We start from the raw sequence: 26,736 nt of genomic DNA on the forward strand, positions 1-26,736 counted from the left end.
AGTTCAGCAAATTTTTATGAAAAAGAAAACAATAAATGAATCTGTAAGTTACAAGGAATGGTTTTTTTGAATGCAAATGCCTATTGCGAAATATATCGACGCCGCAGAATTAGCGAAAATTAGCAAAATTACAAAATAATTACGTCGCCACGCTACTCATTGTTGCATTGAGTTTCATCCTCACCAGTTTCTAAATAAAATCGTAGTATTTGGAACATGATATGTAAATCGCAAAACTTCCCTTCAGTAGATTGTGTCAAAATGGGGTCGCTCTAAAATATACGCGATTATTACTTTACAAGTACATTACTTCGATATTTTATATTTTTGATTTACTTCCACGACATATAGCAATTTATTGTTAAGCATGTTTTGTACAAGCTTTACAATATCTTTGAAAAATTGATTAATTTATTTTGAATTCGCAGAGGCAAGTTTCATCGATTTGAAATCGGAAAATTTTTGCGATTTGCGATGACCGGAACAAGTCTAATTAGGAGAAATCGCAAATTTTTTGCGATTACGATTATGGGAACATGCCTGGTAGTCATATCATGTCCATTCACAGCACTGTCTGCACATCGTAGATGGCACTTTTTCTGCAAAATCATATAAAAAATATGGCAAAATCATATAAATCTCTGTACATCCACACTTGTTTTTTAATGCAAATTGACTGATTTGTACGGTAATTCTAGTTTTCCAAAAAGAAATTAAGCCACCTGACTGCGCTATTGAGTGCAATGACTGGGCACTGCAAATAAACAAAATCATTGTGAGATTTTGTTGCGGGTGGGTATTTTTCTGGGAGCTCCTATACCGAGCATTCTAGGATCGGATTAATCCTACTGGTCGTTCGCCTGGAGCTTCAGTTGTGGCTTTGTGGTATTTGAAGCGCATCGTGGCTCTTCCTGTAATGACTGGTTTCGGGGTGATATCATTACGAGCCGTGGAAGAGTGCTGTAATGCACACGTGTCCAGGGGATGTTTCTTCTGTAGGATTTTTTATGTTTTTTTAATTGAAGAGCAATTTTACAGGGCAGTGGCGTGATCGGACAGGAAATAGGAGGTGGTTTAATGAATGTCACCTATCAGTGGAAGTGTTGCCAATCGTTTCGCGCGATGAGATACACCTCTGCACATGTTGACAGAGTGAGATGTGGTATCAACCCTGGTATATTGGAATGGAGGGGCCAATAGGGAAATTGTTGGTGTAAAATAAAGTATATAAATGAGTAAATATAAATGATTGGGACGCGGAAAATTCGTGTGAAAATCTAGAGCGTCGGATTTGACCCTATAAAATGAACGGACGGCATAGGTGGAGATGGATTAGTGCCAGAACTTTTGTCCAGTGACCGTGTCCCTAAATCACTACCCGTATTGTGTTAATAGTGTGTATTGCTATCTGTCGGTAACGTTATTAACTTACCAAAACAAGGAAAAAAACCACCATGCAAAAATTAAAAAGGAAAAATTGAGTACGATATTTGCAAACCGAATTCGAAGTACAATTTAATTTTATTTGTTATTCTGGAACGTGGCGTAGATTACAGATTACGCCAGAATACAGAAAACTCGGGGGTCAGTTGTGGTTTTTACTGGAGCTGGTGAATATATTTGAGCGACCACGAAGAATTCATCCGTTTAATTGAATCTGCACACAAAGAAAATTTCATTAAAATTGAGTCAACGAAAATTTGTCATTGATATAACGAAAAATTTTCATTAATACAATGAAATAAATCGTTAATAGTACGAAACGTTATGTTAACAAAAAATTCGTTATAATAACGAAAAATTTCATTGTATTAACGAATTTGTTTCATTGGCTCACTTTTAATGAAACATTTCGTTAATATAACGAAACTTTTTCTATCAGTGTGGGAAAACCAATTTGTGGGGTGACTATATACGTCTGACCTGGCAAGGAAAATCTTCTGTTGGCTCATATATACTTCGATTGCAGTAACACCATATTTGCTTCATCTAGAGTTGGAAGAATTTTCTAATATTAGTATCCGGAATCAAGGTAAAGTGACAGTATATACTTACGTGATAACAAGTTTGAGCTAATCGCCAAGCCGGCGCCATTAGGGGACTAAGCGGTCACTTTGATACTGCGGTCATAACCTGAAAGAAAAAAAAATCGTCAATTATTATAGTACAAACAAATGAACAAGGTTAATGTAAAACAACAAATAGAAAGTACAAAAATGTAAACATTCATTTGTACTTTAAAACAAACATATGAGTCAATCGATATTTTTTTATATAAACATATAAAAGAATTCTATATCTAAGATAGCTCAAGATTAATGTTGTGCCGTTTTGTGGTTGTATAAAGATCAGTTCATTATTTTTGTTTTTGTAAAGGTTTTTAATACCAGCTAGGATTTAATTTCGTGAACGGAGGATTTACGTGAAGGCATCTAGACAGGATACTCATTTTTCTGGGGATCTAGGATTTGTTGGATCCTCATATCTAACTAAGAGAGCTCTTTTATTTAGGTGTAGAATTTCGTGTTTTGGCCGTAGAAACGGTCATTATATGTGTCTAGGTGTCTGATAATTAAGGGTAAATCTGAGCCAATGGCTCACCTATAAGTTTAATATATAAATCTGGTATTAGTTACTTATTTGTGTCTATTGTTTTTCGTTTTGTATTGTAAATCAGTATTAAGGTCAGAATTGCATTGTTAGAATAAGTTTTTCTTTCTTTTTTGTCAATAAATGTAAATATTATATCTTGTATTAAAATTTGAAATGATATGTTTGTTTTTTTGTATAAATATGAGGAGGTGATCTGAGTGGTATAGGCTTGTAAGGTGAGTGTGTGGAACACGGGGTCCTTGCAAAAGTAATACATTACATAGGATAACAAGGTCCAAGGAAGGGAGGGCAAAGTGCGGGAGCACGAGATCAAGCTCCCGCCGTCAAATAGTGTGTTTTGTGTAGTGATCTTTTTTTTTTTTGTCAATTTGAAGTTTTCATGTTTCTATTAGAGTTCGTCCCTCTGGGCTAAGGTTGGTGGGTTGGGACCAACTGGGATGTAATGCCGGGAGCTGCCGGAGGCCACCTTAATGCCATTGAAGGGGGCACGTAACAATTTCTTGCTTCAACCGTCAAACTGACGGTTGAAGCACATGCATGGATACACGCAAAAAAATAATTCTTTCCTCCCAAACGAAATTTTAGACAAACAAATTTCGTTTCGCATTTGCTTTTCGTTGAAAGGAAGTGTATTTGGAAGAAAAGTATATACTTTTTGTGATAAACGTTTATTCTTTTCCAGGATGTAAAAACAATTCCATAAAGACTAACTCAAAAAAAATTTTTCTGGCTAATTGCATTTTCCCTCACATTTTTCTCACTTCCACGAAGTTTTTTAGTTCTTAGCACCTTTTTCTGTAATACAAACAATGTAGAAGAAATTATACGATTTTATAAATTTTTAAATTTTTTTTTTACCTTTCGCCTGGACGGAGAATCGAACCGCGGACCATCCAATTTGTAAGCCAACACACTATCCACTGAGCCATGTAGCCGTTGTTGTCATCAATAGACAATTACCCATACCAGTTATATTTATATAGCATAGCTTGCGGCGCCCACGAGCCGATTAAACAAAGTTTATTTAACAGAAAAATACATTTAGTTGGGCACCTTAGAGCAGTGGTTGATACGTCCGACTTGCATGCCAAAGGTCGTGGGTTCGATCCCTGCTTCGACCAAAGTTTTTTTTTTTTTTTTACATATATTCCAACTACGGTCGGAAGATTCCGAAAAAATGTTCAACATTACGTTCTACTATATAAAATTTTTACTATGAACTGTAAAATGTGTCTTATTAAAGACCTAAATTTAGAAAAGAACAGTGTTTGATATAAACGAAATGGACTGTGTTGTTGGTTCAAAAATAACTTTTTTTATTGACAAAATAAAAATTTTGTAACAAAAGAATTTTTTTGGTGATAAAAATGTATACTTTTCGAAGCAATTCAAAAAACTCTAACAAAAGAAAAACGTTTTCGGTACACGTTTTCCAAACGTTTTTTTTCTTTGCGTGTACCTGCAAATAGGATTGCCAGATGGTTGCAGAAATCCGGGACTTTGCGACGTACATTCCGGGATTTGTCGGGACAAGCAAAAGCGGTCACCTTTGAGTTTCAATTGCATATAAAATTTTATTTTATTGTTATAATTTCCTAAATATGTTGGAGCCTGTTTCTCCTAAGATGTCAGCAAATTTTTATATCAAACTTCCATACTATTGTAAATGTTGTTGTTTCTTGAAAGTAGAAAGCCTATGCTCATATTCGCTATCAAATTACTATCAGGATACATTTTTAGATCCATTTTACTTGGCAATCTAGGCTGTAGTACACTGAAAAATATTGGGGTATGGCCAACCATTTTGTGTGCTTAAAATGCGAATTTGGCTTTGCGTAGAAGACGCATCTCTCTAATGTAAAGTTTTTTTCTTTGTTAAAAAGTCGATAAAACATTTCAATGAAGTCGTTTTGTCTTTTTAGTTAAGTGATTGAACTTAAAGATGGGTATCTTAACATGACATAAAATTTGTTTGACTAAGGTCAACGTGACTTTAATAATTCTGAAAATATTTTCCAAATTAATGAAATTGTCTTTAAACTTGTGGTTTTGTATCTTTTTATTATCGATTTAAGCATTTACAATAAGAGTACTTAAATAAAACTACAACTAGTCACCTGGACTAACTAATAGTTTATTTAAAGCTGTTAACATTGGTATGGGCAAACTTAAATTACTACGATTAGTTAAGTTTGCCGTGAAAAACGATCTATTAGATCATGTGGCATAGGCATAACTATAATGGGTCAGTTATCAATTCATTTTTTATTCCATACATTTCTACATAAGGAAAAGTAAATAACCTACCATATGCGAACCATGTGGACACAACACAATCACTTTTGTGATTAGTATTATTTCAAAAACTTATAAAAATTAAAAAAAAAAACAAATAATTTACAAGTTACAGTTTGGTATATTTTATTTATGTATTTATTCCTCGCCAACTAAATTTTCTATAGAAATAAAATTTTGACAAAATTTTCTATAGAAATAAAATTTTGGCTAAATATTCTATAGAAATAAAATTTTGACAAAACATTCTATAGAATTAATTTTAATTCTATAAATAGAATTAAAATTTTGACAAAATTTTTTATAGAAATAAAATTTAGACAAAATTTTCTATCGAAATAAAATTTTGACAAATTTTCTATAGAAATAAAATTTAGACATAATTTTCTATAGAAATAAAATTTAGACAAAATTTTCTATAGAAATAAAATTTTCCGTTTAAATTTTACGTGTTCCTTCCATTTTAAGCTTGCGTCTAATGTCATGCCAAGATACTTCGCAGTATTTCCTATCGGAACTTCTTTGTTCTCAATATATATCGGACACTGATTTACTGTTTTGTTTGTGAAGTATACTACATTTGATTTGCAGCTGTTGAGGGAAATTTTCCATTTTTTAGTCCAATTCACTACGTTGTTTAGGGTTGATTGCAATTTCGCTGATGAAGTTTCCGCAGTTTTATCCGTTGATATTATTACGGTATCATCTGCAAAAAGTGCCAAACATACATTGGTGGTTTGGATCCATAGTGTATAATAAATATAATACAGGGCCAAGTATACTACCCTGAGGTACACCTGAGTTTATGGGGAGAAGGCACGAGTAAGACTCTCTAACTCGAAAATATCTCTCCGATAAATAGGATTCTAAAAGGTTACAGTATGAGACTGGGAGACATGTGTGTATTTTGTGTAACAAGCCTTTGTGCCATACGGCGTCAAAAGCTTGCGATACGTCTAGAAAAATTGCGCAACATACATTCTTATGTTCAAGTGCAAGTTATATGTGATCCCCATGATCCCCATATACCTCACTCTAATATATCTATTTCGCCTTTGTCATTAGCGGCATAGATCTAATAGCGGCATAGATCTAAATTGAATATTTGTTTACTTAATTTTCCTTTTATTTTTGGCCGATGCAGTTTTTGCATCTAAACATTAAATTTCATTAAATTGTGAAATTCATTTTCTTTAAATCACAAAGAATGACCATTAGATCATTCTTTGTCTTTTTTATTCTGTTTGAAATTTGATCACAAAGAATGACCATTGGATCATCCTTTGTCTTCATATTTATTTGCATATCAGCATAAAATGCATAGATGATGCAATTATGCATCGACAATCCATCGTCTTTGTCTATTGCCGATAGATATTGTTTATAATGAAGAACAAAGAAAATTATAATAGACTATCCCTTGGACAAAACCTTCTAGTGCCATGATTAGTTAGTTGTTAAAGACTCGTAGTAATATTCGGACGTAAAGCTCCGGATAAAATAATTATCAATAATAAAGTTCATTTTATTATTAAATACTGGATAAAATAATTATCAATAATAAAGTTCATTTTATTATTAAATACTGGATAAAATAATTATCAATAATAAAGTTCATTTTATTATTAAATACTGGATAAAATAATTATCAATAATAAAGTTCATTTTATTATTAAATACCGAATGAAATAAACCGTGTTTTAATCGGACTTACAAAACTGGCGCAGTCGGTAGGATTCAAAGTGAAAAGTTGAATCCTAGAAGAACTTTTACTCCCGCATATAATAAAAAAAAATAAATAAAAAAAAAAGGACACTGAAAAAAAAAAAAGGAAACGAAAAGTGAAATTTTTTTTCCCTTGTTTTTCAACAAATGTTTACTCCTGCATATAAAAAAAAAAGTTAATAAAAAAATAAAAAAGTACTGAAAACAAAAAAAGAAAAAGAAAAAAAAATGAAAAGTGAACCAAAATTTATTTTTGCACTTATAAATTACGAAAAAAGAAAATAATAAAAAAAAGGAACACTGAAACAACAAAAAGGTGAAATTAAAAAAAAAATCTTTTTCCGCATATAAACTACGAAAAAGAAAATAAAAAAAAAACACTGAAACAACAGAAAGTGAAATACAAAAAATTTTTTTTTTTCCCCTGATTTCAACATATTACAAAAATACTTGGAATGGCATTAACGCTGGCTGAAGGGCTCAGGGAAGCCCGAAACATCCCCGCTTTCAATGGAGAGAGTGGGTACCATATCAGCAATTTCTTAAGGGATATAAACCTCATATTGTCACTGGTAAGTGATGAACATAAACCTACTATAAAGACCGTATTGGCGAACAAAATACAGGGTAGGGCATTGGAGGCAGTCGAGACTCTGGTGCAACCCTCATGGGAACAAATCATATCGAAACTCAAACAGGAGTTTGGGGTAAAGGACTCTTTTTTCAAATTAAGGAACGATGCTTTAAATGTAAACGCCAACAACTTAAGCGAGCTCCACGATAAATTAAGTGACATTTTAAATAAAATGAATAGAAAATTTAGTTTAGACCCGGAGAACGTTATGTTTTCTCCGGCAGAAAATAATAAGACGATATTTAATATTTATCTAAACTCCTTACCATTATATATTAAAAGTTTGTTAATTCAAAATAATATAGAGTCAATAGCTATGGCCATCGATTATTATATTGAGAATGGCCTATTAGACGACATATATATAAAAGGGAAACAAAAAAATACAAAAAAGCACTATGAACAAAAAAGGTATGGACAAAACAAAAACCACAATCGACAGTATAATCAGGTATCTTATGGATATAATAATAATAATAATAATAACAATGATAATACAAATAATTTTCAAAATCCAGAACCCATGGAAGTTGGTAACATGGGAACCAGTCAAAATTTTCATACACAGCCTCAAAATCCTACTTACCAATAATACCCTTAACGATTGGGGGGCATTAAAGCTAGATGCCTTATTGACTGTGGTGCTGCCACAACGGTGGGCGATTATAGGATGTTTGGGGCCAAATTTTCAAAAAGGGGAAAACATTTAAAAGTAAACACATTGACAGGGAGCACAATAATTAGCGAAGAAATTATCATTGGAGTACCAACCGAGTTTAATCGGAGTGGCGAAACAATGACAATTAAATTAATGAATTTAAATAATAAACCATTTGATTGTATTATTGGTAATAATGTATTAGTGCCAATGGGTGTAATCATTGACTTTACAAATATGCTTCTATTAATTGATAATACAATCATATACTTGAACCAACATCAACCTCGAATCCATTATGAGGATATAACGGTTTTAGAAATTTTAAGTAGTGAGAGTTGTGACATAAATGTTCCAAAGTTTATGAATAATGAAGAAGGGAAAAGGCTGGACAAATTTTTAAGTACATTTAAAAATACGTTTTATTTTTAGGGACAGTCCTTGCCTATGTCCACTGATGTGAAACACTCAATTATTACCACGACCAATAAACCAATTTTCCCTAAAATATATAGATATCCGAAAGTTCATGAGAGAGAAATTGAAAAACAAATAAGGGATATGCTAGAACAGGGAGTAATTAGGCCGAGTAAATCGCCTTATAATTCTCCCCTTTGGATAGTCCCTAAAAAAGTAGGTAACGACGGCCAACAAAAATGGAGATTGGTGATCGATTACCGAGCATTAAATGCTGTTACAATTGACGACAAATTTCCTATCCCAAATATTGACTCGTTATTCGATAAATTGGGACGGGCGCAATATTTCTCTACAATAGATCTTGCTAAAGGGTTTCATCAGATTATGATGGATGAAAGGGACATTGAGAAAACGGCGTTTTCTACACCAATGGGACATTTTGAATTCATCAGAATGCCTTTTGGACTTAAAAATGCTCCCGCTACATTCCAACGTATGATGAATCACGTATTAAGAGACTATATTAATAAAATATGTGTAATTTATATGGACGATATTTTGGTATTTTCAACGTCCTTGGAGGAACACTTTGACAGTCTAACGAAAATTTTCGAAACCCTGAACAAATATAATTTAAAAGTTCAATTAAATAAATGTAATTTCTTATCGAAAGAAACAGCGTTTTTGGGGCATATAGTTTCCCAAGATGGCTTAAAACCATGTCCTTCAAAAATTGAAGCAATAGAAAAACTTCCTATTCCTGACACCCAGAAGAAAATAAAATCCTTTTTGGGAATAACAGGCTATTATAGGAAGTTTATAAAAAATTATTCATCAATAGCTTCACCAATTATAAAATATCTAAAGAAAGATGCTAAGCTGAATGTAAAAGACCCCCTGTATATAGAATCTTTTAATAAATTGAAAAAAATAATTACAAATCCACCATTACTTGCATATCCGGATTTTGACAAAAAATTTGTATTGACCACGGACGCAAGTAATTCCGCATTGGGGGCCGTTCTGAGTCAAAATGATAGACCAATTTGTTACGCCAGTAGGACTCTTAATAATCATGAGAATAAAAATTCAGATGAATTGAATATAAAATCATTATTTTACTTGACAAATGATCCTGAGGTGGACCAACGAAATATTTTTATTGAAAGCGCTTCTATAGTAAACAAATATCGGTATCAAATAAGAATAATGAAAGAAAAACTTGTGGAATTAGAGACTCTTTATGGAAAATACAAAATACTGTACCTTTCCGAAACGGACCTGGGAAATGAACATTATCTGAACGACGTGCTTAGGCGCGTAATTAAGAAAGGAAAGATTGGCGTATATTCAGAATTAAGTGATCAATCTTGCGAAATAATAAAACAAAAACTCAACCTGCTTTTCAGTAGCGTTCCAGATATAAAATTTGTTCTGTGTGCAAAGTTAGCAACTGACGTCCATTCCGAAGAGGATTTGTATAATATTATTGAAACTACTCATATTGACACCAATCATAGGGGAATCCTTGAAAATTTTGAAGAAATTCGTTACAAATACTTTTTCCCGAATTTAATCCGACATGTCAATAAATATATAAATACGTGTAGAATATGTAACGAAAATAAATATGAACGAAAACCATTTAAAAAATTATTTAATCATACAGTTACGCCAGAAAGACCTAACATGATAGTCCATATGGACATCTTTCAAATTCATAAAACATATTTCCTAACAACAATTGATAGATTCACTAAATTGGGTTCTGTACACAAAGTATCGGATAAAAATATGTGTACGATAAAAGTTAAATTAGAAGAAAGAATTGCTCTCCTTGGTAAACCCGAACTGCTAATAATGGACAATGAATTTAATAATGCCTTGATTAAAATGTTTTGTAGGGAACAGGGAATTAACACCCATTTTACCACACCGCACTCCCATACGGGGAATTCAGATATTGAGCGTATGCACTCAAGCCTCTTAGAACACATACGGATCTTAAAACGGAATAATGAAAATATTGATATAGAAGAATTAGTTATCAGGGCTATAGGGTTCTACAACAATACAATTCATACTACAACAAATAAGAAACCAATTGATTTTCTCAATCGAAATGATATTGACTTCAAGCAGGTTACTGAATATATGAGAAAGAAAAAATCTGATGCAATTAACAGAATTAATCAAAAAAGGGAAGAAATACCCATATATAATGATAGAAATATATATACAAAAAATCCATTAGCGCAGAGACAAAAGACCGCAAAACGATTTTTAAAATACAATTTTAACAATCCAAATAATATAGATCTTGCAAACATTAAAAGACCGTTCAAAACTTTTGCAGAAGACGTTTCGATGGATCATCGTGATGACGTTAATATTCGAATTGATATCCCACAGTAATGGGGATGTACAGATTCGCAAAATTGAAACTCAAGCAGGATACACTATCCTACAAGGGGAGCCCCTTGATATTATAAGCGGATACAATGAATTAATACATGTCATAGACCTCGGGGACTTCTCCGATACAATCGAGAAAGTAAAAAATGGGATATCCCAACATTTCCAAATAAATGACGGCTGGTTAACTCTAAATCTTAATAAGAAAATTTCGGAATTAGAACATCAATTATCAACATTAAAATTACACATTGCCAATGGTACTAGACACAAAAGAGGACTAATCAATATAGGTGGTAGAGCTATAAATTGGATTTTCGGAAGTATGGATGACGAAGACAGAAACAGAATAGAAGAACATTTTTCAAAAATTGATTTTAACCAAAGGAATATTATAAATAACTTGAACAAACAAGTCAAAGTAAATACGGAAATGCAGACTTACTTACAAAATGTAAGACTCATTTTAGAGCAGAACAAGGTTTTGTTCAATAAAACCTATACTAACGCTATAGAGGAAAATTTAAAGGTGACTAAGTATAATAATTTTGCAATATTAATAAATGAAATAAGGAACAAAGTTGAACAAGTACAGGAAAATGTTATGATGTCCAAATTGAATATACCCAGTAGATTTTTCTTGACAAATGAAGAAATTGACCATTTCGATATTGATAGTTCTAAATTGAAATATTTAAAATGTAACTTGGGCCGTATTGGTCAACAAAAAATTGTCTTTGTTCTATCCATACCAGAGTTCTTAAAAGAAAAATATGAAACTAAGATAATTATACCCATACCCAATGCAAATAAAATGCAACTTAACATCGAAACAAAGAAAATTGTAACCATTGATAATGTAACATATGTTGTAAGTAATGAAAATGTTTTAAATAAAATGGAAATCGCAAACAAATGTATTACAAGCATACTAAAAAATGAATATGAAAATTGTACCAAAATACTACAAAATAAAGTCGAAATAAATGAATTAGATTTGGGAAATTTAGTCCTAATTAATATTAATGACACGTTATATGACACATGTTCCAACTATACTTACCCGTTAATAGGGCATTATATTGTATCTATTGAAAATTGTGAAGTAATAATAAACACATTTAAAGTAAAAAAATATGTAAGCCGCATAAGGCCCATTATACCAAACTTTAATACATTACCTAATAATCTTACAGAAATATTACCAAAAATAAACTTTACTACTATAAATGAAATACAAGAGTATGTAGAAAATAGGAAAACTCATTATAACTTTTGTATTATATACATTTTATTAACCATATGTATATTATATTATTCTATTAAAAAATTATATTATTATTATGGCATTCGAAGGGACTCGAATTTTAACGGAGGGGAAGTTATATGTGATCCCCATGATCCCCATATACCTCACTCTAATATATCTATTTCGCCTTTGTCATTAGCGGCATAGATCTAATAGCGGCATAGATCTAAATTGAATATTTGTTTACTTAATTTTCCTTTTATTTTTGGCCGATGCAGTTTTTGCATCTAAACATTAAATTTCATTAAATTGTGAAATTCATTTTCTTTAAATCACAAAGAATGACCATTAGATCATTCTTTGTCTTTTTTATTCTGTTTGAAATTTGATCACAAAGAATGACCATTGGATCATCCTTTGTCTTCATATTTATTTGCATATCAGCATAAAATGCATAGATGATGCAATTATGCATCGACAATCCATCGTCTTTGTCTATTGCCGATAGATATTGTTTATAATGAAGAACAAAGAAAATTATAATAGACTATCCCTTGGACAAAACCTTCTAGTGCCATGATTAGTTAGTTGTTAAAGACTCGTAGTAATATTCGGACGTAAAGCTCCGGATAAAATAATTATCAATAATAAAGTTCATTTTATTATTAAATACTGGATAAAATAATTATCAATAATAAAGTTCATTTTATTATTAAATACTGGATAAAATAATTATCAATAATAAAGTTCATTTTATTATTAAATACTGGATAAAATAATTATCAATAATAAAGTTCATTTTATTATTAAATACCGAATGAAATAAACCGTGTTTTAATCGGACTTACAAAACTTGCATCTTCTATGGTATGTGTGACCAGCGGTGCCAACTCTGACGATTTTTCGTCATTTTGACGATTTTTAATGGTAAATTTGGCCTCTGACGATTTGACGACGATTTTAAACAACTTAGTTATGAGATGACGATTTCTTAAAATGCTCGACTCAAGTGTTTCTCTTTAAGGGGTTTTATGCCAATTTGACGATTTTTCAAAGTGATGTAGTTATAAGTTGACGATTTTCATAAGTTGTAATGTAAACATGTTATTTTGGATCTCAATAATATGACAATTTATATGTAGCGTGCTCCCAGCCGTCTCCAATGTAGAAAGAAATTTCAAAGCAATCAATATAAATAAACCTAAAATTCGAAATACCTTTGAAACTTAAACATTGCAAGGTATTCTTTTGTCTAAAAACTATTTAAAGCGAAATAATTTTGATTGCTATGAAGTCAGTTTAGTTAAATTCACTTTATTTATTTATTCATTAGCGATAATAGTAATAATAACAAAAATTATACATGAGCAAGTAATAAGGATTTAAATTCGCTTGGAGAATAGGAAATTTTTCTGTCAAGAAAATTTTGTTAAACAATGTAGTACATGTGGTCACAATCAGATATATTACTTTAAATTAATTAAAAATTTATTTCAATTAATCGTCGTTTAAAAAACTGGAAACTATATGACTTACTTAGAGATTTAAATGGCATTATTCATGTAACTAAAATGAATAAACCCCCTTTTTTAATAACAGCTTTATTGTGTATACAATATATGGATGCCTCAGGTGTTTGAATAAAACTTTTAGTTTGTTCCTAAATCTTTTTTTTTTTCAACTGTTTTATGAGTGACGATTTTTTGACGAATTCTTTGGGATGAATTGACGATTTTGACGAAAAATATGTTTAAAATTGACGATTTTCAGCCCAAAACAGTTGGCACCACTGTGTGTGACCCGATGAATTTGGTCTATTGTTGAATGATGATCCGGTATGAAGTTTCTGGTTTCGATTATGCTATTCAGTCGTTTGCAAATCAATTTTTCGAGTAATTTCCCCATAATTGGTAAAAGGGATATAGGCCTATAGGATTTTATATCGTAGAGAGGTTTTACAGGTTTAGGTATCATAATCATCTCAGACACCTTCCAGTAAATTGGAAAGTATTCAAGTTTGATAACTGAATTAAATATATGTGTTAAAATTTGTAATCCTTTCAAAGGCAGGTTTTTGAGTAGAGTAGGGGAGACAAGATCATATCCTGGTGATTTCTTGGACTTAAGAAGTCGAATTTCATCTCTAACTTCTTCAACTTGAATTATTGGTATTGGATTTAGGTCGTTATTTGAGATTTCTTCTAAGTGATCAATATCTGAGTCTTTGGAAGAGAATACCACAGAGAGGTGATCCGCGAAAGTAGATGCCTTTTCTGCATCGGTTTTTGCCCACTCTCCATTTAGTTTCCTAATAAGAGTTTTTTGGACATTGGGTCTTTTAAACTCGCTCGTTTCTTTCCAGACAGAGAGTAATCAGAAGATTTGTGTGATGTTAGTCCACGAAGATAGTTGTTTAAGTTTTCATTGTTGAATTTTTTTATGTCCCTATTCAAAGTTTTGGATGCGTTATTCAATTTCTTTTTATCGTCTGGGGACCTCGTCTGTTGCCATTTTTTTCTTAATTTTCGTTTTTCTGAAATTTGTAGAAGTATATGTTTCGGATATGTGTTTGCGTAAGGTATTATTTTTCTTGCTGGTGTACTATTGCAGGCACTTTCTTGAATAAGAGTTGTGAATTTGGAGACAACATCGTGCAGTTCTTCAGGATTATTAATATCGCATGGGAATTCATAGTTGTTTATTTGATATGAGTAGTAATTCCAATCTGTAAATCTATTTATAAGTTCTTGTATAGGGACGTTTTTACTCCCGACAGCACAATACATTAAATAAATGAAGACATTCTTTAGATATTTTGCTGGTAATGAGAAAGTCAATTAAATCCGGAATTTTTTTATTATCCGTCGGCCAGTAAGTTGGAGTTCCCGTTGAAATGAAACTACAACCAGTTTTTCCAGAGCTTTCAGCAGTTCTCTACCTTTGGTAGTTGTTAGTCTTGATCCCCACTAAATATGTTTTGCATTATAGTCACCACCCATTATAAATTTATATTTGTGTTTTTTATCAGTTTGAAATATTGGTCCATTTTCACATTATGTCTAGGGGGGCTGTAAACGGATGTGAAGGATGTACGCTGCTCATTTATTACTATTGTGACTTTTGTTGCTTGAAGGATATCAGAAAAAAAATTTCTTCTTCGTAGTGGTTTATGTTTTTCTTTGTCAGAATGGCGCTTCCACCCCTAGCACTGTTACTTGGGTGTATTGTGTGGTAAGTGTCGTAGCCACTTAATTTTATAAATGTGTTTCACAAATTAAGCATATATCTATTCTTTCTCTCTCTAATATAATCTTTAGTTCGTCTATATGAGCATAGAGCCCATTTGCATTCCATTCCATTATTTTTAGATTCATTGAATGTATGTGCAAAAGTTTTCTTCTAGCGCTATTAATCTTTTCTCAATTATTTGGTTTGCAGAATCAATTTTCTCCAATATCTCCATTAACTTTAGAAGAAAATTGCCTTGCTCAATTGGTCTTTTTTGAACTACTTCGGAGAAGAGTTTGGGTTTAGGAGATGCGGAGTGCGATTTTTTGGTTTGCTGAATAGTTATTTGAGTGTTTGGAGCATTTGTTTTGGTTAAAATCGTATTTGGTTTAGTATTCCTAGAAAATTTATGCATTTGAATCTTTTTGTTTCGAAATTTTTGAAGCTCTTTGGCGACGATGCATCCTCGATAGTTAGCAGCGTGTTGTGCTCCACAATTGTAACATTTTGGTTTTTCATTTGCAGGTTTTCTGCATTCTTGCGATGGGTGGTTTCCGGCACAACGTGGTGGTTTGGAGCAATAATTTTTCGTGTGATTATATGATTGGCAGTTTTTGCACTGGGGAATTTCTTTAGGAGCTTTTACTGGCTCTATTTTTACTACTGTGCTTAGAATAGTTTTAATGTCGTATATTCTTTCAATCTTTTCAGACTGATCAAATGAAAGAATAAACATGACTAACGGTTCTTTGGTTCTGTATTTTTGTTTGTTTACGGCTTCAACTATTTTATACCCTTGACTTATTAAATCGGCCATTATATTTTCTCGCTCGCATGTATGGTGTAGATTTTTGGCCATTACTCTAATCGGCCGTTCTTGCTTATTTTCATAGGAGTACAAAGTCGTATTAGAGTGGGTCTCTGCTCTGTGGTCATTCAGTGATTTTGTGACCGATCTGTAATCTTCGGCGTTAAATGTATTCACCTTAAATACGTTATTACAAATAATTTTTATGTTGAAGTCGCTTTTAGCACTTTCTTTTATAATGCTATGAATCTTTTGAAAGGTTTCATTTGAGTTTATAACAATGGGCGGTGGCCTCGCTGTGTACGGGTTTGTATTTTCAGTGGCATTATTATCTGTTGATTTCGTAGTACTGGCTGGATTTGTATCCATTTGGGTGCTTTATTGTTTCTTTCTGTTTCTCCTACTTTTTTGTACTATCCACCCTGTTTCTTCCGCTAGTTCTTCTTCGTCTGTTTCATAAACATTCTGCTGATCTTCTGAGTTTTCAGTTATTTGTATGCTTGCCACGGTATTAGTGGCTTGGTTCTCTGTATTATCATGCTCCAAAACTTTGCTTACTGAAGCTTGGTTTGTTTCTAATAGTGTATTCAATTGAGCTTTTTAACATAGTATTTTCATGTTTCAAACTTAGACAATAATTTTCTAAGGTAGTGAGTGATACGTTGCATTAGTTCAGCATTTTTGAACTCGAGATCCTTGAATTTTCTTACACGGAAACAGCTTAGGCTTTTCCTAGGAGAGGCTGTGCCAAAATCGTCGGTCATTTCCTCAGTGGGTTAATTTCAGTTTCAAATTTAACGTCTAATGCAGTGGTAGTTCTTAGTATAGACACTCACCTGTACATATGTAACGTTTACCCCAGTGGCTACTGGAGTGAGTTTGACAACTGATATTATCTAGGTGGAAGTAATGGAGTTTGTCGCCACTACAGGTTGAAGTTTTGTTATTGATTTGTATTGTTTTAGCTGTATTGTTGTTATTGTTATCCTCAGCATAAAGCAAACACATTTGATATGTTTTCTTCATGAGAAGTCTTGATTGTTACAAAAGAAAACAAGGCACTACTCACGATTTGTTGACACACACTCGCGAGATTTTGTTTTCTAGTATGGTAACTTTTTTGTGTTTGATAAATATGTTGTTAGGTAGTTAAATTAATATTTGCGGAGCAACTGGCAATCATGTCTGATCCGATAAACGATGAGTTTTGTATCTTGATTACAAAGCAAGAAGGCGTAAAAAAATATGAGATGTTTTTCAACACTTTTTAAAGCCATTTTTTATTTAAGAAATGGAATAATTTCTACTTGAAGTCGAGTCTGAATTTGGAAATTTAAGTTGTCGTTAACACGTTTTTAATGAACTTTTTTTATCATATGAAGAAAAAGCTGAAAAAAACAAATAAAAAAAATTTGTTTTCTAGAATCTAGTAAGCAAAAATCAAGTTTAAAAGAGCATAGAGTCTTATTGGGCTCGAAATCAATACCAAAATCATTAGTGTAAAGGCAAAATATTTTGAACCCCGCGTGCTTTTTTCAGTGTAGTGTAAGCTTTGGATAACGTTATGGCAAAAAACATTGGTGCGGCAGTGTCACTTACCGAGAACTGATTATTATAATTTATAATTTAATACATTTCACAGAAAAACGTGAATTTCAAATCAGATTAGATATTTGGGTATATATGCTTTTACTTTTTCTACTCAAGTGGCAGCTGATGATTCAATAGATAGCGATGGTAAATTGATTTGTTTTTGTTTCTGACAGTCATATGTGCATTTAAAAGATATGAAAATGAAAGCGATTTAATTTCAAATCATATATTTTCTACACTGACGAAAAAGACTGTTTTTCATATGTTTCGGTGTAAACATTATCTGTTTGGAACTCAAATTTCATTAAAAGCTTTTTCTACCAGTGTATGCCTAAGGTGAAACATAATATGTTTCAAAAGTACAATCAATATTGTGTTTGGACCATCCTGAATATGTATATGCTTGAAATAGAATGTGTTTGGGAGTATATGTTAAGCGATTAGGGTGTAGAAAATCGGAAAATTGAAATATACACCTTGAGTAATTGAAATAACGGGATTTTTGACAGATTTTGTGAAAGACTCGGGAAAGTTTTCCTGCTGAAAGGACCATATGTATATGATAACTCCGGGTTTCAAACTGTTGCATAATACTGGTAAAGATATAAATCGAGCATGTATAATTGCCAAAAAAGAATCTACGAAACATAAAAATATTGGACAAAGAGAGAATAAGAGATATACATTAGAGAGTTTACGTATACAACAAAAAACAACAAGTGCAATAAACTGAAAAGAAGACAAAGACAATGCTAACGCCAACTACAGGATTGTATTATTATAGTTTAGTCGGTTACCATCTGTGATAGCAACATAAGTTTTACTGTGATATTAGTTTAAGTTAATTATTTTTGCAATTACTAAGTATGTGTTTTATGTCGAATTATAGTAATTTCGTCATAATTGACGTATTTGTTTGCAAATGTAATTGACGATAAATTGAATGTAAGTGAAACTTATACGGAAATCAATAGAATGTATGTGAAAATGTAATGTATTTCCCTATTATATTGTTGCCAGATCCAATAAAAAATCATCCCTGATGAAGCTGGAAAAAATCCCAGCGAAACGTTGGATGAAAATAATGGAATAATTCAATATTTGTTTTATTCGCATTCAAAAATGACCTTGAAAGCCAAGAAAAAATACATACAGAGAAAACAATAATTAGAAAAAAGGTCGATAAACAAAATAATCTTGTAGAACTAAACTAATTTCTGCTTCCTTCATTGAGCAATGCAGACACTGTCGTAGCCAGTCTAGCCAAATGCCATTTGCCGTTAAGACCTTGCTTAAAGATAAAACTCATTATCATTTGGGGGAAGTAATGATACTAATGCAAGGGGAGTGTCGCTAATGGAGTTTATTTTGCGTACTAACCTGGTAATTAACAATAAGAAGATGCACCAACCTTCGTCATCAAAAAAAGGCAAGAGGTTTAGGACGTCAGATTTTGCTCTCCGGAACTGAATGATAAAATATCTGAGATGCAAGTTTTGAGGGAACAGAGATCATCGCTACATCAGTTTCAAATTAGCTGTTCGTACTTCGAAGACCCTATTTCCGCCAAATGTGAGAAAAGCTGATTGTAATAGGTATACGGATACGTTCGATATGATGATACCAGAAATAAATATAAGCAGATGATGTGGCTCTAGCAGTCATCCACAATACAAAGAGGCCTCCGGATGACTAGGAAATGGGCGAAAGAGAATGGTCTTGGAGTAAATCCTGCAAAGACAGAACTAGCCATGTACTTCAAAGATCGCAAAATACCCTCAGTTAAGTCCATATCTTTAGGGGGTATTGAAATTCCCTTTGGTGAGTGTGCAAAATACCTTGGCGTTATTTTTGACAGGAATCCGATCTTTAAGCTTAATATTGAAGAAAGAGCGAGAAAGGTTAGGTCTAACCTATAATGTAATATGGTGTTGTAGTCTAGTGGCCGGCACTTCAGCAGCCGACAAGTTTAGATAAAATTCAGCGTATAGCGTGCTGTGCATTTCATGTATCTCACTAATATAGGAACAGATTCCCTTAATGTTATGCTGCATCTATTACCTTTAGACGTTTTTGCAACAACGGCTGTGTGGTTGCGCGAGCTATCGCTGTTTTCCGAAAAAAGGCGCGATCACAGTTCGGTCCACAAAATAATGCCAGATGTGCAAAACGTAGTGGATTATACTCTGGCGAAACCACCTTTCGACAAAAAGTTTGAAACTCTAATTCCCAACAGCGAGGCGTGGTGCACACGGACCCCAGGGAATAAACATTATATGATGGCTCTATATTGGATTGACAAGTGGGTTTCGGAGTATATTCTAAAGACCTGGAACTTCGAATAGCGAAAAAATGACCTAATCACTGTAGTGTTTTTCAAGCTGAAATATTAGCAATAAGGGAGGTGGCGAATTGGCTGAGAAGTAATGTTCCAACAAATGTTGGCATTAATATATACTCAGACAGTCAACCTGTAATAAATTTCTTGGACTCTGCAGCAAATCTCTCATCGAGATGGCCGAGCAGTACAATATTCACCTAAAATGGGTACCTGGCCATCGGAACATACCGGGGAACTGCGAAGCGAATGAGTAGGCAAGGCTAGGAACTACCTTTCATATTCCAGAGGAAGTAGAATCTGTTGGCATGTCTGGTTACCTGCAAGCTTTTTCTGAGTGAGAAGGCTGTTATGATGGCAAATGTTCGATGGGTTGTAACGACACCAAGCAAAATGCCGCCATTTGCACTTAAACCGCAGACTAGATATGCTAGTGTTCTTAAGACGTCAGATATCACTCCTGATATCTGCTATAACGGGTCGCTGTCTGATAGGCGATTTTGCTATTTTATGAGCTGGCATGATGCGGAGGAAAAGGAATCAATTAAACACCTCTTGTGTGAATGTCCTGCATTTTGTGTAAGCGTAAGCGAATTTTAGGGGCTAATGCAGTCTGCTAATGTTTTTGGAACAATCTAGTTGGTTCAACAGAAGAAAATAATAGACAAGGTTCAGCGGTTAAAACTAGAAGTGTCCATATGTAATAGGTACTTTTAGTTAATGTGATATCACAATGTACCGAATAGTCTAAGTAAGCCTGACATTTAATCGGGCTGCCCCTTTAACCTAACCAAACCTAAGTTGGACTACACAGAAAAAATATCACAAAAATATTTCATGTTAAAAAAGTTGATTAAAATGAAAATCTAATCGATTTAAATTTAAATTTTTAACCTAATTAAAAATGTAGTCAATTAAGAAATTAACCAATTAACATTTTAATTACAAAAATATATTTTTCCATTTAATAATGTAATTTTGTTCGGAAATAAATTTCTATACTCATATACAGAAACATTTTTTTGGTTATACAACGAAATTAATTGTTCCAGTTAATTTTGCCACTTTAACCTAACGTAAGCTTTATTTAGAGAAAATTACAACGCTCAAAGAAGGAACCATACAGGACACTAAAGTCAATTTAACACTAATTTAGGTCATAACAATTATTATGCTTTAGTAAACATTTCTCCAATATGAGAATATTTCCTTTACTTTATTGTTGTTATTGATTTCAGATTAAAACCATGCATTGACAAACCACAAGTGTAGCATAACCAACAGAGGAAAAGTATGATTGTCAAATTTATTTGGACAAAGCCCTATAGACTGCCAGATGGTTGGATGTACAGCTGTTTCGGAATTACCACATTCCTCATGAGCATCCTCTACTTGCAGCAAAACTATCAACCAAATATCAGAATAAATTCGGGTAATTCACTCAACCCAAAGGTAACTACACTTGAACCTCCCGAAAAAAGGTTTGATGGTCGGCTACTGCCTAAAAAAATTTGCAAGCGTATCTCTTTTCCTTTGCCAAACTCAAATCATCGATTTGAATGTAGTTGGCTGGATTTGTTTTTGAGCGTGCTTCCTCTATCTTCATTCGTTTTGTTTGTTATTGTTGGTTTCTCTTCAATCATTATTGTTGTTTTTGATCTCAGCTTAAAACCATGCATTGACTAAACTACAAGTGTAGCTTAACCAACAGAGGAAAAGTATGCTTGTCAAATTTATTTGGGCAAAGCCCTATAGACTGCAAGATGGTTGGATGTACTGCTGTTTCGGAATTACCACATTCTCATCAGCATCCTCTACTTGCAACAAAACTATCAACCAATCATCAGAATAATTTCGGGTAATTCACTCAACCCAAAGTGAACTACACTTGAACCTTCCGAAAAAAGGTTTGATAATCGGCTACTGCCGCATGTGCTCTTTAAAAGAGCACGTCGGGCATCCCTAGTGCTTCCTCTATCTTCATTCGTTTTGTTTGTTATTGTTGATTTACTCTTCAATCATTATTGTTGTTTTTGACTTCATGCATTGACTAAACTACAAGTGTAGCTTACTTTAATAATTTTTCGTATACGTTAGCAAAAATTTACAAAAAAAATTTATAAATATTTCCAAATTTCGTATTTCCCACAAAATACTCCTTCAAACTACGAAACTTCCTTAAACAAGTAAAAACAATAATTATTTCTAATAAAATTTCTTTAATTTGTCGAAATATATTTACTTATTTTGTCATATCCGCGATAATAGTGGGTAATATTTTCTCCTTAATTTATGCACACATTAAGGTGAGTATTATATTCGGTTTTCGAGTTGAAAATCACTTTATTTTCGCGATTAATTTTCCTGAAATAGTCAAAATTATAAATGAAAACAAACATATTCCCATAATGTCTTGCCGAAATTTAGAGGCACAAGAAACTGCGCATCAATTGAGTTAATTTATCTACTTTATATTGAACTGTTTTAATAAAGTAGCCGCGAAAATTTCAACTCGGAAAGCGAACATAGTACTTACCTTTACAGGTGTTGTTTTTTACCCCTTTGGCGCTTGTTCGAAACCGAAACTATTTACTATGGTGAAAAACAATTGCTGATTTAGTGAACTCATTTCTTTAACAAATAAAACTACTTTTTGTTTGTTTTGATACAATCAAGACATCCCAAGCCTAGTGGTGTCGTAAATGTCAAGAATATTTAGCAAATGCCAAATTTCTTACTAGCCCCCTGGGCTAGTGAAATTATACTCACCTCGATTTACGTCAAATTTTTACCAATGCTAGTAAAAAATGTCGGTTTCGAACAGGCCCTTAGTAAAGAACGTTTAAACTGTTAATTACTGGTACATAGAACGGGGTTTCCAAATGAAGTGTGCAAGCTTTTACTGTTCGAGTCACGGCGGGGAAATCTCGATCCGGCTGAAGGACCAAAACGTAAAGAAATTAAAACTCTTCCCGTTGATTGTCTGCAAGATACTGCTTTATTGTACAAAATATTTAAACTTACAGTCTGTCAAGAAAGTCTTTTGACATTGCCAACTATTTCAACTTCTAGAAATAATTGAAATATTAAATATTTTATTAAATTTTTAATTCTGTGTACGTATGTATACTTTCCAAAATACATAATAAAATTTTTTTTTTTAAATTTCATTATATTTAATTTTGGAACAAAACATAATTTTTATCCCATTGTCAAAACACTTTCTTGACAAACTGTATATACTAAATTTTAAACTACCTACAATCTAAATATTGTTCAAAAGTAAATCTAAGCATATACTTATACAACATTATCTGGTATTTGTTATCCCTTAGATAAGGTTTTATGACCACGTATGTGCAGCACATTAGTGCGTTATCAGTCGCACTATTAAGTATATATAATTTTACTTAACACGCCATTTTTTCGTTTTAAATTAATTAAGGCTAAGCACCCTCAACCGTATCGGATGAAATTAGCTTTTCCAAGAGGCTCCGGAAATCCAATCTGCGCTTAACTTTATATGAGCGGCCCGATCTGGTCCAATACCGTCTGACCTACACCAATAACAACTGCTTGCACCAAGTTTGAAGTCGATAGCTTGTTTCGTTCAGAAGTTATGGTGATTTCAATAGATTGACGGACAATGCTAGATCGACTCAAAACTTCACCATGTCCCAGATATATATTTTATCGGGTCTGAAACCAATATTTCCGTGTGTTAAAAACGGAAGGGTATAGTAACTTTATACCTCCCATCCTATGGTGGAGGGTCTATGCGGTGAACGTCTAACATGTGTTGTTTACTCGGGCATTATGTATCTGATTTCAACAAGAATTTTGTGTTTGGCTAGGAAACTAAATTTTTGCGGCATCCATGTTCCCCATCCAAAAATAAAATTGTACTGTAGGAGGTGATCATATTCCTTCTCTGCACGTAAAAGTTAAACAAATATCGTGCAAATCAAAAATCTACAAATTTAAAATTTAACATCAGAAACCATATCATTTGAACCGAGAAAGAGAGGGGTATGCAGGGTTGGCTTGCCACAAACGGTGACTTTTGCGACGGTATAATACGTAAGTCACAAAAGTCGTAAAACTACTGTAGGATTCCCCAATAAAAGGGATGCAAAAAAGCTGTTATATTATAGTTATTGAAAACTTAACTAGTTTTACAACTCTCATTCACAAATTCAAACTATTCTGGGGTTGCGTGGTCCGTAATGTCTATCTAATACTACGTTCGCACTAGACACGAAATCTCGCTAATTAGAACCAAAATCTCTACAAATCTCAAGTGTTCGGACTGGCAAAATAATGAGATTTCGTAGATTTGAGGATTTAACCGCTGTTCGTAAATATATCAATACAAACACAAACCCGTATGTGTACACGCACACACATTCATCTACAAGGAAAATAGGGGCAGGGATGCAAAAAGCGCATTTTTAGTACTAAAACCACAGTTGTCCAAGGCTGTATAGAGGATTTTGAAAGAGATTTTGTTGAAATCCTCTACGAGCCAGCTGATATTTGCCTATTGCAAATCTACTGAGATCTAGGAGGATTTCGGCCAAAATCTTCAATACTAACTAGGGTTTTGACAATTTGTATTTACTATGGAAATTGGCTCTAATAAGTCAAAAAGTGATTTTATAAAATTCTCTCTAAACAGCAGTTTTTTGCAACCCTGCCCCAATTTTCCTTGTAGATGAATGTGTGTGTGCGTTTACACAAACGGGTTTGTATTCATATATTTGAGTATCATTTAAGAAAGTTTGGTCAAAATCGTGCAGTAGATCTTGAGTCGCGATGAAATAACACGACAAAAAACTAAATATTACGCAATGTGCCGAACAAAGTTCACGTGGCCCATTGATTATCCATATACAAATTTGGTCGAAATCGATCCAATACTTTTTAAGTTTATCGATCACGAACATACAAAATCATACCAGTACAAAAACTTGAGATTTAAATTGAATTGTTAGAAGGAGATTTATTCCGCAACACTCTTTATGAACGATTTTTTAATATATAATTTTCTTTTTCTTTCTAGATCATATATACGTCTCGGAATCCCAAAGATCTTTGCGTCTCATTTTATCATTACTGCAAACTAGTGCATGATCTTCAAGGTTCAATAGATGAGTTTTTCCAATTGTTCTTAGACGAACTTACTCCAATGGGTTCATATTGGAAACATGTTCTACCATTTTGGAAACGAAGTAGATTTATCGACTCGAACGTTTTATTCTTGAAATATGAGGATATGAAACGTGATCTACCAAGTACAATTAGAAAATGTGCAAAATTTTTAAATATCGATTACAATCTTAGTGAAAATGATATGACACGAATTTGTGAACACCTCAAATTTGATACAATGCAAACGAATCCAGCTGTCAATTTGGATCCCATTCTATGTCGAAGCGACTCAAATGGTAATGGGAAAATAGATACATCCTCTGATACCGGAGCTAAATTTATACGCAAAGGTCAAATAGGAGATTGGAAAAATTATATGACGGATGACATGTCAAAAAAATTTGATGTATGGATTGCCGAAAATTCGAAAGACTCTGGCTTGATTTTCGATTATGAATAAAAGCTAATATTCAGTAGTTCATAAAATTGACATTTTGAATCAAGAACAAATACCGTCGAAATATTATGTAATAGTTTTAATATGATGTATAAAAGATTATAGTAATCCTAACCGTAATTTCAATAAAGTATATATATGTACATACTTTTTTTGAATAGGTGAATAAAAAACTATTATTGTCAATTATTTTATTCTAATATATACATTTGGGAAATGTATGGGCGAGATGTGTGTCCGTGTGTAACCGTCAAATTTAACCCTTTGACGACGAATGGGACATATATGTCCCACTTCGTATTTCCGTTGTAGAATCAACATTCATCAACCAATTTCAAAAAAAATAGATTCTATTGACGCAGAACTCATGTACGAGGGCAGTTCGGAAACTTCTTAGCCTAGCACAAAAAGCGCGGTATAAACAAAAAAAGTTAAGTGTTTTGGAAACTTCCATCTTTGTTATGAACACATGTTAAATTTTGTTTCGATCTGGCAACTCCTTCATATAGAAACAGGTGTTCAAAAAAGACGCATCCGCTATTTTTTTACAATGGAAAAATTAGAAATGCGTGCTGTCATTAAATATTTACATAAAAAAGGTTTATCGGGACAAGAAATTCATAATAATGTGGTGAATGTGTTAGGTGAAAGTGCTCCTTCATATGCAACAGTAAAAATTGGGTTGCTGAAACGTGGTCGTATAAGCATTGAAGATGAACCACGTATTTAGTGGACGTCCAAAAACAGCAACAACAACAGAAATTGTAGCCAAAGTGCATGATATGGTATTAAATGATCGACGAATAAAAGTGCGTGAAATTGCTAATATCATGGACATCTCAAATGAACGAGTCCATTTAATTTTGCATGAAAAACTACAGATGAAAAAGCTTTCTGCAAGATGGGTGCCGCATTTGTTAACAGTCGATCAAAAACGCATAAGAATGAACATTTCTCTGCTTGTTTGGATCGTTTTAATCGAAATAAAATGGATTTTAAGCGTCGTTTCATAACTGTTGATGAGACATGAATGCACCACTATACTCCAGAGACAAAAGAACAAACAATGGACTGAAGCTGGAGGAAGTACCCCAAAGAAGGCAAAAACAATTCAATCAGCTGGTAAGGTTATGGCAACGGTTTTTGGGACTT

The 26,736-nt window shown here is 32.9% G+C and overlaps 1 protein-coding gene and 1 long non-coding RNA gene across 3 annotated transcripts in view; one reads left to right on the forward strand and one right to left on the reverse strand.

The window, feature by feature from the left end:
* The window catches only part of St2 (Sulfotransferase 2), a 37,630-nt gene extending 11,860 nt beyond the window's left edge, over positions 1–25,770 (forward strand). The window contains exon 4 of one of the 2 annotated variants that reach the window (XM_075291148.1): positions 25,039–25,250. In XM_075291148.1, coding sequence (XP_075147263.1) covers positions 25,039–25,109 — 71 coding nt within the window. In that variant the 3' untranslated portion in view covers positions 25,110–25,250. Of the gene's footprint in view, positions 1–25,038 lie in introns of both variants that reach the window. The other variant, XM_075291147.1, reaches the window with a different exon arrangement.
* On the reverse strand, positions 1,591–17,219 carry LOC142221428 (uncharacterized). Its single transcript, XR_012718035.1, has 3 exons — positions 17,115–17,219; positions 2,056–2,133; positions 1,591–1,989 (listed from the first exon to the last, which is right to left on the reverse strand). It is a non-coding gene; the product is annotated as an uncharacterized LOC142221428 (long non-coding RNA).
* Positions 25,771–26,736: the final 966 nt, after the last annotated feature.

This window comes from Haematobia irritans, chromosome 1 (assembly GCF_050003625.1).
Source record: "Haematobia irritans isolate KBUSLIRL chromosome 1, ASM5000362v1, whole genome shotgun sequence".
NCBI lineage: Eukaryota > Metazoa > Arthropoda > Insecta > Diptera > Muscidae > Haematobia > Haematobia irritans.